The sequence below is a fragment of the Mixophyes fleayi genome, chromosome 5, assembly GCF_038048845.1.
Source record: "Mixophyes fleayi isolate aMixFle1 chromosome 5, aMixFle1.hap1, whole genome shotgun sequence".
Lineage (NCBI taxonomy): Eukaryota > Metazoa > Chordata > Amphibia > Anura > Limnodynastidae > Mixophyes > Mixophyes fleayi.
This window is the reverse complement of record NC_134406.1, coordinates 217,716,631-217,735,179: the sequence shown is the minus strand read 5'-3', so window position 1 is coordinate 217,735,179 and position 18,549 is coordinate 217,716,631. Positions and strand designations below refer to the sequence as shown.

At 43.4% G+C, this 18,549-nt stretch overlaps 1 protein-coding gene across 1 annotated transcript in view; it reads right to left on the bottom strand.

Annotated features, from left to right (window-relative positions):
- Positions 1 to 18,549, bottom strand: part of LOC142159517 (meprin A subunit beta-like) — a 53,477-nt gene that overhangs the window by 9,545 nt on the left and 25,383 nt on the right. The window contains exons 5-8 of the mRNA XM_075214412.1: positions 17,753 to 17,931; positions 16,650 to 16,868; positions 13,047 to 13,196; positions 3,799 to 4,014 (exon numbers count right to left, since the gene is read on the bottom strand). Coding sequence (XP_075070513.1) covers positions 3,799 to 4,014; positions 13,047 to 13,196; positions 16,650 to 16,868; positions 17,753 to 17,931 — 764 coding nt within the window. The remainder of the gene's footprint in view (positions 1 to 3,798; positions 4,015 to 13,046; positions 13,197 to 16,649; positions 16,869 to 17,752; positions 17,932 to 18,549) is intronic.

Below are 18,549 nucleotides of genomic sequence, written 5' to 3'. Positions count from 1 at the left end.
TGCGATTGCCATTGTCGCAAGTTATAATCGCTAAAACCTACCCCACCCCTGATAACCTATATGTAAAGGTTAAATAGTTATGGTATATCCATATAAGTGTATATTATTTACCCATAAAATGGCTATATACTCCTATGTATAAGCTATCCCTCACAGACACGAGGGACAGCTTATACACCCTAATTAATAATAATAATAAATATATTCTATGGTATACGCTGCGGGTTTATTGCCTTATAGCTAGAAGATATTTATTATTATCTAATAGTGTGATACAGGCAGTGTCGGACTGGGGCATGAAGGGCCCACTGGGGGGACTGCGGGCCCACCAGAGGGGGTGTGTGCCAGCCATCATAGAGGCAAGACCAGAAACTAGAGTGGGAGTGGTCAGCCCACGAAGGACAGCTAGCACCATAGTGTAGTATATAAAGAATGCAGTGTGTATATATAAAGAGTACACAGTCTTGACCTGCCCCTTAGATTGGGCAGAAGAATCACCAAAAATCGGGATTGTCCCACTAGACCAGACTTGGCTAACCTGTGGCACTCCAGGTGTTGTGAAACTACAAGCCCCAGCATGCTTTGCCAATATATAGCAGATTATTTCTGGAAGGGTATGCTGGAACTTGTAGTTTCACAACACCTGGAGTGCCACAGGTTAGTCAAGTTTGCAAGACTCAGAACATTTGACAGACTGTTCTACCTGTTCTTGTCACTTTTACCACCTGTGGCTGATGCTTTCTTTAGTTGCGGCTTGTCTGGATCCTGGAATGTTGGGGGCTTTATTTGGAAAAAATAATGGGTACATTTAGAAAATTCCAAACAGCCCTGGTGTTAAATCAATAGGACCCACAATTAATACTTAGGCCTTCCTCCAGCCCCAACATTAAAGAAATAGTATTTCTATTTAATAAACCTATTTCCCTCCAGACAGCCCCTGCAATAAATTAATTGCATTTACGTATAATAAATATACCTTTTTCCCGCAACCATCACTGCCATTACAAAATTCATATTCACAAACTCCAACATTCAATTAATAGCCCCCAAACCACCCCATGTTAAATTAATAGTCCCCACTATAAAATGAAATTGCTCCACCTTCACCCTACAAACAAAATAGCACCCATTATTTAGGCACCACATACCACACACACACACATTACATTGCCACAAGCCCGCTGTGCCATCACGCAGATTACTGTGCTCCTTAATCACCATGCTGTGCCTCCTTATGATCACACTGCGCCCTCCATGCTGCTTTTGCCCCCCCCCCTTCATCACCCTGTGCCATGCTGCTTTGGCACCCCTTCACACTCTGCCATGCTGCTTTGGCTCCCCTTCACACTCTGCCATGCTGTCTTTGCCCCTTTTCATTCTCTGCCATGCTGTCTGTGCTCCCCCTTCACTCTGCCATGCTGCCTGTGCTCCCCCTTCACTGTGCCATGCTCCCCCTTCACACTGCCATGCTGTCTGTGCTCCCCCTTCACTCTGTCATGCTCCCTCTTCACTCTGCCATGCTGTGTGTGCTCACCCTTCACTCTGCCATGCTCCCCCTTCACTCTGTCATGCTGTCTGTGCTCCCCCTTCACTCTGTCCTGCTCCCCCTTCACACTGCCATGCTCTCCCCTTGCTTCCATTCCTTCACTTACCTTTTCTATCGGCTCCTTTCTTCTCTTCTTCTGTCTGTGCTCCCCCCTTCACTGTGCCATGCTCCCCCTTTACTCTGCCATGCTGTCTGTGCTCCCCCTACACTCTGCCATGCTCCCCCTTCACTCTGTCATGCTGTCTGTGCCCCCCCTTCACTCTGCCATGCTGTCTGTGCCCCCCCTTCACTCTGCCATGCTACTCCTTCATTCTGCCATGCTGTCTGTGCTCCCCATTCACTCGGTCCTACTCCACCATCACTCTGCCATGCTCCCCTTCACTCTGCCATGCTCCCCCTTCACTCTGCCATGCTGTCTGTGCTCCCCCTTCACTCTGTCATGCTCCCCCTTCACTCTGTCATGCTGTCTGTGCTCCCCCTTCACTCTGCCATGCTGTCTGTGCTCCCCCTTCACTCTGCCATGCTCCCCCTTCATTCTGCCATACTGTCTGTGCTCCTCCTTCACTCTGCCATGCTCCCCCTTCACTCTGTCATGCTGTCTGTGCTCCCCATTCACTCTGTCCTGCTCCACCATCACTCTGCCATGCTTCCCCTTGCTTCCATTCCATCACTTACCTTTTCTATCGGCTTCTTTCTTCTCTCTTCTTCCCGAGTCCTCTCTGCAGCGCTCCTCACATTCAGTGAGAACGGAGCAGAGAGGAGTCGAGCGTTGCGGTCACGTGAGTATTATTTTATTTTGTTTATTTTTTAAGATCAGGATTGTGGCCTACCGGGGGATAGCTCAGTCCCCCGGGAGGCCAGTCCGACCCTGGATACAGACAATTTAAATGGTGCATACAGGTATGCAGGTTCAGAATGCGGCACTGTGTCCTTGAGGGATAGCTAATACATTGGAGGATACAGCCATTCAAGCAATTGGCATTTAGGCAATAATAAATTGGAAAGAGAGCTTTGACTTGGTAGAAGGTGACACATGATTTTATTAAAGATGCAGCAAGACAGTAATCTGTCAGCTTTTCCATAAGTTTGCATGTGTCATTTTTCAAATGTTCAGTTGTACTTTTTGGGCTTTAGACACAAGGAGGGTGGAATAAACCCTTTTGGAAAATTTTTCCAAAACTAAAAACTTAATTTTGGGTAAAATTATGATATATATGGAACCTGAAACACCCTTCTCATAAATATGAGCACAAGTAATGATAATGAGTAAATAAATTGGGATTTGGGGATCAGAACATTTTGTATTGGGGGAATGGGTGATGCTGAAATGTCTGACAACTGTACCTTTATAATCCCCAGTGCTCCCCTTTTAATGTAGTGTACAGATCTCTTGTTTTACAAAAAACACTTGCATGTATATTGATGTCTATCAATGTGCTATTACTTACTAATTTATAAGACACAAGACATTAAGAAGTTGAGTTTCTATAAATATCCCAATTTTATAGTAGCCCAATATTATGAACTGAACCAAGAGGTTCATCTCCAGAGGTAACAGTCATAATTTGCCACCAATCATAGTTCCAATTTTTTTTTTTCTGGTGATTGTTCTATTTGGTTGTGATTTATGTTAAGAAAAAATAAAAGATCATGTTATTTTATGGTAATAAAAGAACCTTAATACAAGACAATGTGTGGTCAGTGTAGTTTCAAATGACATTTTATAGAAAAATAAGGAGCTTTTAATGGAACCAATCCACCAACTTGCTTTGTTTGTAGCCAATAATGATATTACAGTACTAGGGTTAAATATTCATAGCAGAAGCAGATTTTAAATGCTTTAATATTGATGGCTGATAATGATTCACTGCTACACAAATATACAGCTATATACGAATTAGATCTGAAATAACTGTGTTTATGGGCAGCGTGATGACTTAGTGGTTAGCACTTCTGCCTCACAGCACTGGGGTCATGAGTTCAATTCCTAACCATGGCCTTATTTATCTGTGTGAAGTTTATGTGGGTTTTCTCCAGGTGCTCCGGTTTCCTCCTACACTCCAAAAAAACATACTAGTAGGTTAATTGGCTACTATCACATTGTCCCTAGTCTCTCTCTCTCTCTCTCTCTGTGTATGTTAGGGAATTTAGACTGTAAGCTCCAATGGGGCAGGGACTGAGGTGAGTGAGTTATCTGTACAGCGCTGCGGAATTAGTGGAACTATATAAATAGATGATGATAATGTTCTTACCATTTACAGAGTCTATAAATGTCAGAGCACCATTGGGGGATTCATCTGTGTATTCAGCGATCCAGATGTTCATCCGGTCATTCGCATTACCACTAAGATAGTAGAAGAATTCCAAGCACTGAAATCCTCTTACAGGGTAGAATAGCCTGCTTCCAAGTATAGCTTTATCCCCAGTCTTACCTGTGCTGGTGCTGAAGTGCATAAAATAGCCGTAATCTGTTCAGTTAGGAGAACAATAAAAAAAAAGTAAATGCTGAATTGGACATTCATACTTTACAATGAGAGAAGATTCTTGTTCTGCACATTCTTGCATGTACTAACAATCAGCTTGGGAGCTGCAGGAAAGGGTAATTGTTAGTTATATACATTTTCTATCTTAAACCCATGGTGTCCTAAGAAGACAACAAGACCCCTTGTTTTAAAGGGGATAATTCACCATCTCAAATATCATAAAAAATAGGCTCAACTTTATCATCTATATATTGACTCTTTCATTGACATAACATTAGCCCAAGTCTTAGAGCTGTTCCTACATTTCAGTTTAACCCAACTCAATTACAAACTCAAGTCCTATTCCAAGTCTAATTATTAACTTAGGTTTAACCTAAATTCTAAAACTTCACTTAATCTTAACAGATATGTGATCTCCCTCCACCTATTCTAAAAATGTAATAACAGGGATGTGGCTTGTAGGCCATTAAAAGCGGTCAGGCTTCTATACAGCTTTGATCCTGGCCGTCCTAAAATCCACCATAATCTGAGCAATCTACACTCAAAACTGATCTGGCCCTGCTGAAGAGGTGTCCTTCTATCACAGAGGACCGGCTGGAGTAGTTTGGGAGCCCTGGACGCCAGGCACCAGTTCAGGCCTGCCTCATGCCTGGAATCTGCTGAGCCATGGCTTTTCCTTATGCGCCCTCTCTCCCTGATCAGGTTCCACAAATATGTGTTCTCCAACAAAGGGCAACGGCTGCCCCTCGTGCAGTTTATTAAATTGTGCGCCTTCATATGGTCCCCTGTGACTCTGGGCTCTGAAAAAGAATATGAAGTTTGACATTTTACTTTACACACAAAATAATTCACAAGAGAGCTGGATTCTTTCCACCCCCCACTATACTAGCCTTTGTCTCTGTTAGGCAAGCACATTTACATTTCAAAAGAATAGCTTCCAATCAAGTATATCACCTCCTCCCACAGAAGTTCTGTAATTAACCTTTGTGAAGACTAAAGTCTCCTGTTAACTGGATTTAGAAGCAGACACATATGCTGGATTTCTCTCCCCATTTGGACTCCGAAAAACAGTCAAGTATATATGAGCCCGTGACATTCTAAACAGTAGTAAATAAACTTAAATATGAGTAAAATGTACACTGTATATTGTTAGTAGTTCAATGGTAAATGATATTGAAATACATGGATCAGCATGGAGTGTTGATATCGGATTCATGACCAGATCACATCAGGTTACTAATGATGTCATGTTTGAAATTGTATTCTTTGGTTTCTAGAAAGGTTTGTAACTATGTAATTGTAAATGCATTGGTAGATTTTGTGATTTAGGACATTAAGGTTTTTTTGAAATTAGTATAGGAACTGAGGGCTGTATTTAAGCTTGAGGGATATTAAAAGCTGAGGCTGTATTGGAATGTATTGGTACTCTGGGGGTTAAAATGTTTTGTCTGTGGAAGGACACCCATATGAGTAATGGGGAGGGGTTGCGGAGATTATATCAGGAATGCGTGGAGAAGAATCAGTCCCCTGTGCAGCTGGACATTGGACGGATAAGTATCGCTCTCCTTGCTTTCTTGCTGTCCCCCTTTTGCATATTTCTAGTGTTTTCCTTTTACTTTATTTCTGGCCTGTTCCTTTCTATTCTCCTCTGGTTCCAACTATTGATTGTATATATTACTTTATTGTCTTTCTGCTTCATTTTGCTAACCCCTACTCCCCCCCCCCCCTCTTTAGGTATCCCTCCTTCTCATTTTTCCCTTCTCCTGTGTTCCCCTAGTCCATCCACTCCTGTGTTCCCCTTCCCTTTCCATACTATTTTCCTCTCCGTTTGCCCTCTTTTTTCTACTTACTGTTAGCATGGAGGTCCCGTCCGGATCCTCGCGGTTTCCCCCGGAACTTCCGGGTCACTCTCAGCTCCTATTACTGTTCCCCGCTCCCGGGCCACCAGAGTCAGCGGGTGCCTGTGGTATTCCAGCGGCCACCATGGTCGCTGGCGAACCGGAAGTGACGGACATCACTTCTGGTCTCGCGGCCGTCTCCATGATGAATCCCCAAGCGGCGGATGCCCTCGGGGAACGTCAGTTCAGTCCTCTGGCGTAGTCATTCCAACCCCTGGGTCCCGGTCAGCGGTGGGTGGGGGGTATTAGGGGGGTAGCATTCATAGAAGTGTGTCTTACCAGCGGCAGGCCCAGCATGATATTCCCTCTCCCTCCTCTGCTCATGTCAGTAGGGTCAGTTTCCGGGGGTCGGGCGCCTGCAGGACCTCACGCGTCGCGATCCAGAAGTAGGTTGATGCATGGTAGTGTACGGTCCAACAGGTGTGAGGGTTGGTAGGGTGTCGCGCGATGTGCTGGGGACAGCTAGTCATGATCGACAGTCTATGGCTGTGGGTTCTGTATCTCAGGCTTTGTGCAGTAACATGTCTCTCCCAGCAGATGGCGGGATTTCCGGTGACGGTTGAAGTTCCAGGCCGGTGGCTCGGGAGCGTCTGGACGCAGCCGGGGCAGAGATGGAAGACGCCAGGCTAAGATGGAAGGTCAGTGGGGAGGCTCCGAAGGCGGCTCCATGGGGCAAGGTGAGATGAGTGTATATAATATGTATGATGAACAACCTTTGTGGTCCGGTAGTAGCCGTTCTAGCATGTCATCGTCAGAAACACAAGGTAGTAAAGCACTTGCACAAACATTTTGTTCCTTGCCAGGCTGAGCGTGCTGTGGTGGGAAGGTATGGCCATTTCGGGGGTTCCAGGCTCACAGGGGACAAAAATGGTGCGCTGCGCGAGCACAGGCGTATTTCAAGGGGTCAGGAAGTAAGTTCGGAGTAAGATCGATAGGGGGCGGTTTGTCAATATGTTTGAAGTGTCGAAGCAGGACAAGAAAGCGGTGGCAGTGGCGATGGCCTGGGGAGGCGGGGGCGAAGCCAGTTATAAGTCCTATAAAAACTGGCTGTCTGGCGCATATATGTTTGCCGCCTGTTATTTGGAGACATACCCTGGGGAATGGATGGACATGTTAAAATATTTGCACATGGTGCACGACATGTACGTGTCTTCTCACCCCGGGGTCTAGCTGGCCGATGAGGTGTTTAGGAAATTGAATAGAAATATGACGGGCATGCCAGCCTGATGCTAGGGTATAAGGATGTGTAAACATGGCTGAAAGTGTCCCAGGATGGTTGGGGGCAGGGGCTGCAGCCCCAACGTGGCGGCGGCAGCCAGGGCGAATGAGGGGCTGCTACCTGTTCAATCGGTCAAGTTGCCCTCACGGACAGGGATGTAGATTTGCTGACGCATGCATTAAGTGTGGGGGAGGTCACTCAGCTAAGGCATGTGATAAGCAGCATAGAATAGGTGGCGCAAGTACCCAGACCGGCACTGATGCTGGGGAAGGCAGGATCGTCGATTAATTTGGTTAGCCTGAGCCGATGGCTTAGACGCTATCTGCGCAGGTATGAGGCAGAGTTTTTTGAGAGAGGGTGTTGACGAGGGGATTCGAGTTCCTATCGTAGGGGCCGGTTCAGTCGGGTAAAGGGGGGAATTTGAAACCGGACAGTTTGTTCCCAGAAGTGTTGTTAGCGAAAGTCCAGAGAGAGGTGGTGCTGGGGCGCATGAGTGGACCTTTATGGAACCCACCGTAGCGGGACGTGGTGGTGTCCCCGGTAGGGGTGGTTCCTAAGAAGGTGACAGGGAAATTTTGACTCATTCAGCACCTCACATTTCCCCATGGTTCTTTGGTGAACGATGCAATCTCGGAGAAATTTTGTAGGGTCATGTACCAGTCCTTTGAGTCTGCCCTGGACATGGTACGGGGATTCGGCAGAGGGGCCTTGCTGGGGAAAGTCGACGTTGAGTCGGCTTTTTGTTTGTTGCCTCTTCATCCAGATTCTTTTATGGGATGCACGGTGTCCTGTGCATTCTTCGAATGCTTCAGTTCGTTCTTACACTGGTGTATCTGCGTGGGCACGGGCCACCAAGGAGTCGCCCACTATTTGGACGATTTCTTGGTGATAGGGCCCCGGGGGGATGAGACTTGCAAGGATATGCTGTTTGCAGTGAAGGCCCTTTTACATTCTCTGGGTGTGCCAGTTGCCGGCGAGAAAACTGAAGACCCCACCACCCGGCTATCGTACCTGGGAATTGAGATAGATACTGTCCGGGGCCTCTGTTGTTTACCGCTTGACAAAGTGAATAAGCTGCGGGGAGTGATAGGGGAGGTGTTAGGGCAGGAAGGAGAGACATTGCGCCAGGCTCAGGCGCTATTGGGGCATTTTAATTTCGCCTGCCGGGTGATAAACATGGGATGGGTATTTTTTCGGAAGCTTGAGAGGGCAACGGCTGGGAACAAGCGCCCGCGTGGCCGAATCTCACTCTCGTAGGAAATTTTGGGGCATATTTTGCCGGGGAGTGGTGTGCTGCTCCATGGCCCGAGGAATGGGTGCTCTCCAGCTGGACGGCTAATCTGACACTACTTGAGATTTTCCCCGTGATTGTGGCAGTGGAGCTGTGGTCAGGCAGGTTGGTTGGGAAACAAGTAGTCTTCTGGTGAGACAACCTCGGGGTAGTGCAGGCAATCAATAGGCAAAGGGCCACGTCTCCTCCAGTGATTACGCTCATGCGTAGGATGGTTTGGCGCTGTCTGGCCTGCAACATCTGCTTTCAAGCTCGGCGTGTGCCTGGAGTGGAGAATGAGTTGGCGGATGCGTTGTCCAGGGGGCAGATGGAGAGGTTTAGGATGTTGGCTCCTGGGGCATCCCTAACGGGTTCACCCTGTCCCTCTTATGTATGGCAGATTGTCAAGCCAACATAGAGGGGTTTGCCGAATCCACCCTGGCTTCTTCGACTCGGAAGAAGTATCGAGATGCCTGGACGGAGTGGTGCTCTTTCTGAAGCCAAGGCCTTGGCGATAATGAAGGTGGGGACAAGTGCATGCTTGCGTCGGTCTGGGAAGGTTATCGATCAGGCAAGTCTAGGGCGCCTATGGTGGGAGCATTGGCGAGTATATCATTTTTGCCAGGATGAAAGGTGGGACAGACTATACAAAAAGTTTCTTGATTTCTAAGGCCCTAAGGGGTTGGGGAGAGAGCTACTGGTTCCTCTGGACCAGAGAAGGCCTATTAGTGACTCTTTGTTAGGCAGTATGCTGGCCGCGATCCCGGGTGTTGCTCGGGACAGCTATGAGGTTGCTTTGTTCACGCCTCCTTTGTGATGTTATATTTTGGCGCTCTGCGGGTGAGCAAGCTAGTGGCTTCCTCTTAGACTTCCCCCTGTCAGGCATGCTTGGGCAACAGGTGGTGATCTCATCTATCAGCTCGGTGTGTTGTAAGGTGAGAAAACCTAAATCTGACCAGTTGGGGCAGGGGTGCTGGATAACAATGGTCCCAAGGGTTGGTAGCTCTGTTTCTTTTCTTTTTCCTTTCCAGCTGCTGGAAGTGTTTTTTGGTATGTTGTTGCTAACTTTTGTTTGTTTTCACTGCCTCTTACAGAAAACAATAACCCTCGGCTGATCTGGGTGTTTGGACACTCGTATGTGCATTGTGCTGCATTACATAGGGCAGCGGGGGATATATCAGCTATTCCGTGGTCGGTGGTGGTTCTGTGGATTGGTCAAAGGGGTTTAAAGTGGATAGGTTTTAGGAAGCTGTTGGTAGGCGAGATTGCTAAAAGTGGTGTGCCTCATGTGTTGGTTGTTCATCTTGGAGGAAATAACTTGGGTAGAGGTAGGTCTGTGGATTTGGAGTTGGATTTGGCCTGACCTGATTATATGCTGGTCGAATATAGGGACTAGGTTGACTTGGCGATACTTTAAGGAAGGCAGAGTGGCTGATGAGGTACGAAAAAAGGTGAACTCAGTGATTGCTCGTTTCACTCACTCATTAGGTGGGGTACGTATAGAGTATCCGTTTATCCGTTTTCAGAATCCTGGTCTTTATCGGTCTGATGGTGTTCATTTGAATGAGGAAGGTATGCATTTATTTATAGGGGATGTTTATAGGGGCATAGCGGAAATTTTTGTAGGTGTGGTGGCTTAAGGATCCGGGTGTGGCCGGAAATCGCAGTACAGTCGACGGCCAGTGGTAAGGGCATATTAAGGTAACGGGCATACTTAACCCACCTTTTTTCAAATGGAATGGGCTATTAGTCTTGGTCCAAGTTTTTCCCGATCGGGTTGGTTTGTGGTTGCTTCCGTTAGCCTAAAAAAGGGGAGGGTTCTGTAGTGCTCGGGCGGTGGCCCCATTGAGGTAGATATGTGCACCTTGGGGTGTGTGGTTGTCCCCTGTTTGCAGATGTCCCATGGAAAAGACTGGGGCATCCCGGTTTGCCTGGCGGAAGTCAACTCTGACTGCTCTCTTTCTCCACCACCATACCTTACAATAAAATCCCTTTGCTTTCAGCACATTTAAGTTGTGTGTATTTTATTTATGGTTATAATTAAACGGTAAGAGTATAAGGTAAGGAAAGGTTATCAGCCGTTAGGCATTTTAATATCTTAGGAGTTGGATTGTGTCATAAAATAGACCTCATATCCCTGCTGGATATGGCAGCAAAGTGATATTTGCAAAGGTTGCTAGTGGTTAAATGATAAAACTATAGGCCAGGGGTGTCCAACCTTTTAGCTTCCCTGGGACACATTGGAAGGCAACAAGTTGTTTTGGGCCGCACATAAAATACACTAGCACTAACGATAGCTGATCATCCAAAAAAACCATACAAAACATTGCTAATGCTCCTTGTTGTTGATCAGTGCTTCAATGACATGCTAATGGCTGCTGTCAAACATCAAGTGATATTGTTACAACATTTTATGAAGGGCTTCAATACAGCAGTCATTAAGACAGGAAGATAAGGTCCGTGATGCTCCGGACCAGGTGAGTTTATGCACTAGTCAGCGTCCCTTGAAATAATAAAAAAAAACAAAAAAAGAAAACCCTTGACTTACCATTTAATCGGCTTGTTCTCTGATCCTCTTCTCTTGTTTTTTGTTGGTTCGCGAGGGTGACTCCTATGTGCTGTGCTCCACAATGGATGTCGGACGTGATGATGTCACGCCTGATATTAACTGCAAGCGCCACATGGAGGAGGAGACCAGGGAGGGACCGCGTGACCACAAGGTAAGTATTTTCTTATCTTTTTCTTTTTTGCAGGATTTATTTTTTCATTAACAGCGCTGCCCCCTTGCCACAACCAAAACTCCTGCTGGGCCACATTTACAGGCATGCTGGGCCGCATGCGGCCCGCAGGCCGCGGGTTGGACAACCCTGTTTTAAGGCATGGTCTACCGGTAAGGCAGTAAGTGGTCAGTTGGTGGTCAATGGACATGTATATGCCTTTTCTCTCTTACAGGATAAACTGGGCCTTCCCTATCAGAGTTCTGGCTGTATTTAGAAGCCAGACATAACATCCAGACGAAGGCCGTTCTGGAGGGATCGAGTAGGAGCCTGTTTGCTTTGAGGAGCTGTGCTGCATCTCCCCAGAACCTCAACATACCATTTTAAGCATTTACCAATTACTCATTGTTAATCTCTACCCCTCCCTCCCTGGCTATGCTGGTTCCTGGGATAGAGAATTGGGGAGGCCAAATTCCAACCAATTTTGGGCTAGCGCATTTCAGTATACTCTGGCGAGCTCTACTAGCCTCTCTGTGGTGAAGACGCAGTACAAGCTTTTCTCTCACTGGTATAGGTGCCCAGTCCAATTATGTAAGATGCACCCAGGGGTCTCAGAGTCGTGCTGGAAATGTGGGTTGGGAACAGAAAGCTCCCTTCACATATGGTGGTCGTGTCCTGTAATAGCGCAATACTGGCATAGTGTGAGAGCCGTTGCAGAGGAAATCTTGGGCGGCCCGTTTCCTGATGGCCCATATTTTTCGCTATTCAACCTCCTTGATGTCCCTGTCTCTCAAAATAAAAAAAAATCACTATTCCAACACCTAAATAACGCCACTATTGTGGTCATCCCAATACATTAGAGGCCACAGCCTCCTCCACCATGCAGAAATGGTTTAGTCAGATAGATTATTATAGACTCATCATCATTTATTTATATAGCACCAACATATTACGTAACGCTTGACAATTGAGGACAAACATAGTAAACTAATAAACAAACTGGGTAAAACAGACAAAGAGGTGTGAAGGCCCTGCTCGCAAGCTTACAATCTATGGGACTCATGGACAACTTCACCAGGTCCAGCCAAAAGAAAGTTACTGAAAACAAAGCAAAGTGGCTTTACTAGCTTGAATTTAAGGATTATTCGTCTTACTGTTTACTCATGGACTGTGGATAGGCATTTGTCACTATGGGAACACCTGGACTGGCACCTGGGAGGTTCTGTACATTACTCATACTTTTATTAGACATTCTCTTTCTCATAGAGCTGTTGTGACACCATGAGGAGTCTGCTCTTTTCCTACTCCTACCTTCCTGGCCACTGTCCCCCCACCTCCTTCCTTTTCTCTCTTGTTCTTCTCCCTCTTCTTTCTTGTTCGCTCCTGTTTACCTCTTGTTTGGCATGCATTGTTCAACCTTTACAGTTTCTGTTACTTACTATTGGTTGATGGACTGTAATGACCCAAATGGCTTTATCTTTGTATTATGTTCAATCTGCTTTTTTTAATAAAAATAGATTACACCAAAAAAAATTGTAATAACCTCTTACACAGACTAATATGTAATATTCTTGCTCTTATGAAAAATGTATACATTGCTTTTGGGATTAAGTCGCAAGTATACCCTCATGTTTTGCAAAAAGGATTTTTGACCCACTAATGTTGACTATGCCCTGGGACCTCTAATTAAGCTGTCCTGTGTAGACTACAAAATGTATTATACAGGTAGAATGGGTTGCATAATATTAGGCAATATATGAAAGTGCTGCCAGTAACAATGATGTTGAAAGTCACTTAGCTATGTAGCCAAATTGTTATGCCTACTATTTAAACCAGTGCATCAAAAATAAAAATACAGTTAAATTCTATGCTAATGGTTTTTGCCATGTACTAAATAGTTCACTAAATATTACCTTTTACTTTTCCTAACGTTGTGTGGTCAGAACTTGGGCCATTTGTAACTTCAAAAAGGCGTTGCCAGTTAGCATCATCTGATTTCTGCAGCATGCCACAAATGTCATCTAGTTCAAAGCTGCATGATTCCAGAAAAGTTAGCGAAGAACCTGTGCAAGAGAAATGAGAATAATGCCCATAAATTAGCAGAAGGTTAGCTCCACAATGAAAAAGAAGAACAGCTTTATTTTTTATATATATATATATATATATATATATATATATATATATTGTTGAAGTCGTATAATTGGATGAACGAAAGTATATTGGTTTAATATTGTTTAGCCATGTGAATGCGACTCGTACGCACGGTAAAATACGCACGCACACTCTCGCATTACAACATTTAGTTATTTATACAATTCATTTTGGTTCCGTTACACTGTAATTTATGAGCAGATAGCATTTGGTTTATTATTAGTTTATATAATATGATTATATGTACATTTTAGTGTTATTAAAGGTTTAGGTTATAGGAAAGGTGTCATGTCTGATATCATATTGAAGCCCTATTCATCAGTAGCTGTCCGGTGCAGTCGGCGAAGTGATCGCACATTGCATACTTTAGTTATTGATATTAGGGAATAAACCTTTTGTATGATGCTGGCTATGAAAGGAGCAGACCCCCTGGAGAGACGACCCCCTCCTTTGGATTCCTTAGATTGAATCAGCCTATGAACTGTTTGCCCTGGAGATACCCTTTGTCTGGACCTATGGAAGCAAGCTACGTCATTTGCATTGTTCTCTGTAACACTGAATGAATATATATGATCACAGCTGCAGCTTCTAGCCAGTCTACTCTGACCACAGTTATCTAAAAGATATACTGTTCCATTGGGACCCATGGAAGCACAGCGATTGCAGCAGTATGTATGTATTTATCTTTTGGTATTGGCTGTGCTGTACTGTACTTTATCATAATATAATAATGTATTGAATTGTTGACTATTTACATCTGCTAAAATAAACCACCATGTGCTTTGGACACACATACAATTGATTGGGCAATGCTTATTTTAAAACGATAGAATTACTTTAATAATATATATATATATATATATATATATATATATATATATATATATATATATATATATATATATATATATAAAATATTAGTGTATGTGAGAAGAGAAGTGTCCAGGTTAGTATTTTCTCATTGCAGCTTATACAATGACAGTTGATGCTCTCTGTTGGGGCAATGATGGGGATTGATATTACTTCTTATTTGTATGATAACTGTTTCTAGTGTAAGCTGTGCAGTAGAGCTGCATGCATACCAACCACTAATGGGCATTAATATCTATCGTATTATTGCCTGATTCATCTTGGAACGCAGCTTGCGTTAAAAAAATCGGATATAACTTGCACGCAGTACACTCTTGCTATACTTAACTTGCTGTATGCAGACAGAACAGACTGCAGGATATGAAAATGTGTAATATGAAGTGCCATCAGATTGCATGCAAAAAAAAGAAAATATTAATAACTCTTAATACTGTAGTCATTAATAAAAATACATTTTAAAAAAATTTGTTTTTTTTACATGAAATACATAATTCAGGATGTTCTTAATGCGTACTGTACATAAAATTTATTTTTATAGTTTCTCTTACTTGCGAACGCATTCTGGTATACATATGTGTCAGTCATCACTATCAGTCGGCACTTAAACCTGTCCTGTAGCTGGTGCAAGTTATACACCTAAGAACAAGTGCCTCAGAGTTACCTAGAGTTTGAATTCGACGAATGTGTGTTCGCTCGACTTTGGCTCGCCCTTAGTGTACATTGTCTGCGTGCATACGCCCCTTCCCTCCCCTTATCCTTAAATTTCACGCAAGATACAGCGCACAATGGAACTAATGTCCAAAGATGAATCAGGCACTTTATGTACCAGTTTCTTACTATAAAAAATATGCATTTTGTAATATTTACATTTTTGTATTTGTCCACATAATTAAGGAACTTTTGTTTGAAACTGCATATACATTTGTATGTAAATGAATGCAAGCCATTCAATAGACTTATGGTTCCCATGCATGCTACTATGCCAGAGTTTGAAGATATGGACTTTGAGTTCAGTCTCTAAATGTGGTGCAGTGTTGCTCACATGGGTAGTCTCTCCTTGGCTACTATGTGTATTTCAACAACATTTTCACCTTGCCATGCTTATATGTATAATTTATGACATTTGGTAAGTATAATTGTGATAAGTGGTTCCCAAATCACTCAGACACGGTATTAGAGGAAAAATAGAAGGATGATTTATTCTGCAGAACAGGATTAAATACAGCATGGCCCCCTTAATGATAGCAGGTCCAACAAGTGAGGAAAGGAGTTCAAATAAATCCAGTGGGATATTTTCCAGAGCGAATCTCTGGCAGAGCATCACCCTTTGGCCAAAAGTCAGTCACTCACATGTCCAGTTCTCAGGATAGTCTGTTCAATCACTTCATAATCCCACCTTAGGAACTGTCTGCCCAGGAGAATTGCAATGGGTCTTGATTGGTGGGCTTCTCACCCTATCCAGCCCCCTCCACTACCGCCACCAGCCGGACCCCTGCTGGGTTCGGCTCCTGGATATTTGTAGAGCTTACTAGTGGACAATAGGGAGCAAACAGAAGGAACAATGGTACCTTAATTCACTCAAATCCTGAGTGTTTCCTGTGGAGGTGGAATTTAACCCCTGAAATGCTTTTTCAAGGAGTTGTTACATTTCCATCACTGGTATTTCCTGAGAACAACAGGGCTAAAATGTGCTGCCCATGTATGGATAAGAATAAGGAGTTGTAAGACTGGTTCCATACACACAGTGCTCGTTTCTTTACAGTAATGTACACATTTTTAAGAGTTATCACTTATCTCTCTGGGAGGTGTATATGACCCCTCTTCATCAGGTACTCGATGAGTCTCATGGAATGCCTTGTTCCTGTTGCACCTCTGTGTAGTTTTCTTAACTTGTTTATTAATTTAATGGATTTGTGCCTCGTTAATTATCATCTGTCATTGCAAGGACGACAGGTGACTTTGGGGCTCCATTTTTTAAAAAAATCACCCCGGGACACCGCTTCCGATAGGAGGCTGTCCTAGCGATGACTTTAATCGCCTGTCAACTCTAGGGAGAACAGGAAGGCTGCGGAGAGGGATCCGAATATCCCTCTATCACAATACTCTTCCCATAGGATTCAATTATGCAATCTTAATATGAAAAGCTAAGCTTTTTGGAACTTGATCAAATTGCCTAGACCACAGTCCCTATGGGGACTGCGTTTAATGCAGTAATTTGCCTAATGCAGGAGATTGTGTAACACATTGTGCAATTGCCCCCTAATTTAGTTTAAAACACAACAACCTAACTATTTGATCAAATCTACCTGGGGCTACAGCTGCTGTTTAGATCAGACAGGACATTATGGCATAAAACTAAAAGGTTGTGAAATTTACTTTAGCAATATAAGAAGTAGCAGTACAAAATGAATAGTTATATTTTTGCTTATAGAAAAATGTGACATATTTAAAACCCAACATATGTAGTAATAAAAAGTCAATTTATGTGAACTTACTACAATTGTAGAGTCGGTTTAGCTTTAAGACATCACTGTCACTTAAATCCATTTGTCTGCCCATTATATTAATGAATTGAGGATTTTTGGGTATCATTGTTAAATCTCTTCCATTCCCGAATATTGTCTTGGCATAGTGCATAATGGATGTATAATCATATGGAACATTTAGAAAGCTTGTTATCTTATCATCTCTTAATTTAAAATTGTCTTCTTTTCCTAAATATTATTACAGAATTATTACATTAACACTCAGTTATTACATATCTACAATTATGTTGTATGAATTATGTGAGGTATATGTTTGACATATTTCTAGAATATGCCCTTTTCTTACACAAATTGCAGGCAAAATCTGTATCCATTTTCTCATCATCTTCTGCCTCAACTACTATTTCCTCCTCATGTCTGCATTCCCCTCATTCATCTGTCCCTGGTTCAATCCATCCTAAACTCCGTGACTAGATAGATCTTCCTCACTCGATGCTCCTCTTAGCAAATGTCTGCCCTGAATCCCCATATCCTCCAGAATCCAACTCTAACCTAAAAAGTCCTCAACAGTCCCACACCTTTAAACATCTCAATCCTCACCTCAAAATACTCATGCAGCCATAGATTTGTCTCTATCATGCGTTGCCTCCTCTCTAGTAACCACCTCTCACTACCATCTACTTACCACCCTGTACAGTAACTCACTTGTAAATTTCCCTACCTTGCCTCATCAGACTACCTCTGGTCTTCACACTTTTAATGCTCTCTGAAAACCCACCTTTGTATTAGAGCCTAACCTAATACTACCCACACAACTCCTACTGGTACACTTTACCTGCTGTTCCAATCTCTACTATGAGGCAGATTCACTCTTTTTGTCTCAGCTCTGCCTTTTTCCAGTAGATTGCAAACTGATTTTAGCTCTACACTTATTTTATCTACCTTGTATGACACTCTTTCATGAATGCTCTGCTTTCCGTAATGTCTGGCTTTGTGGAGCATTGTGGTTAGGAATAACACTGACATAAAAGATTTGTAATGTTAAATCAACATGCTATAGATCTCAAGGCCCTTATAGCACATTATAAAAATAATAAAATATAGTGACTTACCAGGCTGAATATTCTCCCACACAACACTCAGATAGTCATCACGGTCAGATCGCGAATGTTCGTGATCAAAACCCAGTGCATGGAGGAATTCATGTTGTACTATTTCTACTGTATCACAGTCTAACCCAATGGAAAGTTGCTGTTTTCCACACTGACGATTCCCAACAGAAGAATAACATCTATAATGTATTATAATGACATAATATTTAACAATGGTTACATTGATGAAAAACTTGTTTTACTGTAAAAATATGGAATTTTGTGAACATTTTCTTTAAAAAGGGATCAGTGACCCCTAATACAATTGCAAGGGCCATTCATGTCAGGCATGCAGAAAGAATGAAGAATAAGCTGAAAAATATAGCGAAAGATGTGTCTATGGTAATTGTAGCAGGGTAAAAAGCTGCCAAGTGTGAGGAAGGATTTAAGTCTTCATGGTAGTGTGATAGCTGGGCCTGTTTTTGTCCTTTTTAAGTCATGATAGCCCAGTGTGATATTGGTCTATCAGAGGGAAATTGCGTACCTGTCTGGAAGCTCTGTGAAAACTTTGCCAGACATACTGCTAACTAGGTCTCAGCTCCCAGAGTCATATCATATAAGGATTTGTTTGCTGTATAATGTGCACCTGCTGTGTATGATTTACCTGCAATCTTGACAATAAAATGGCACAAGATTGGATCTTGCCTACATTCTCTTTCCTGCCCCGACAGTGCCGCTGCAACTCCTATTAATATTTTCTTTGCATTGTCCCTAATGGCTGTGTGAATGACCCTTGCAAATGTTAGAGGATCCCACCA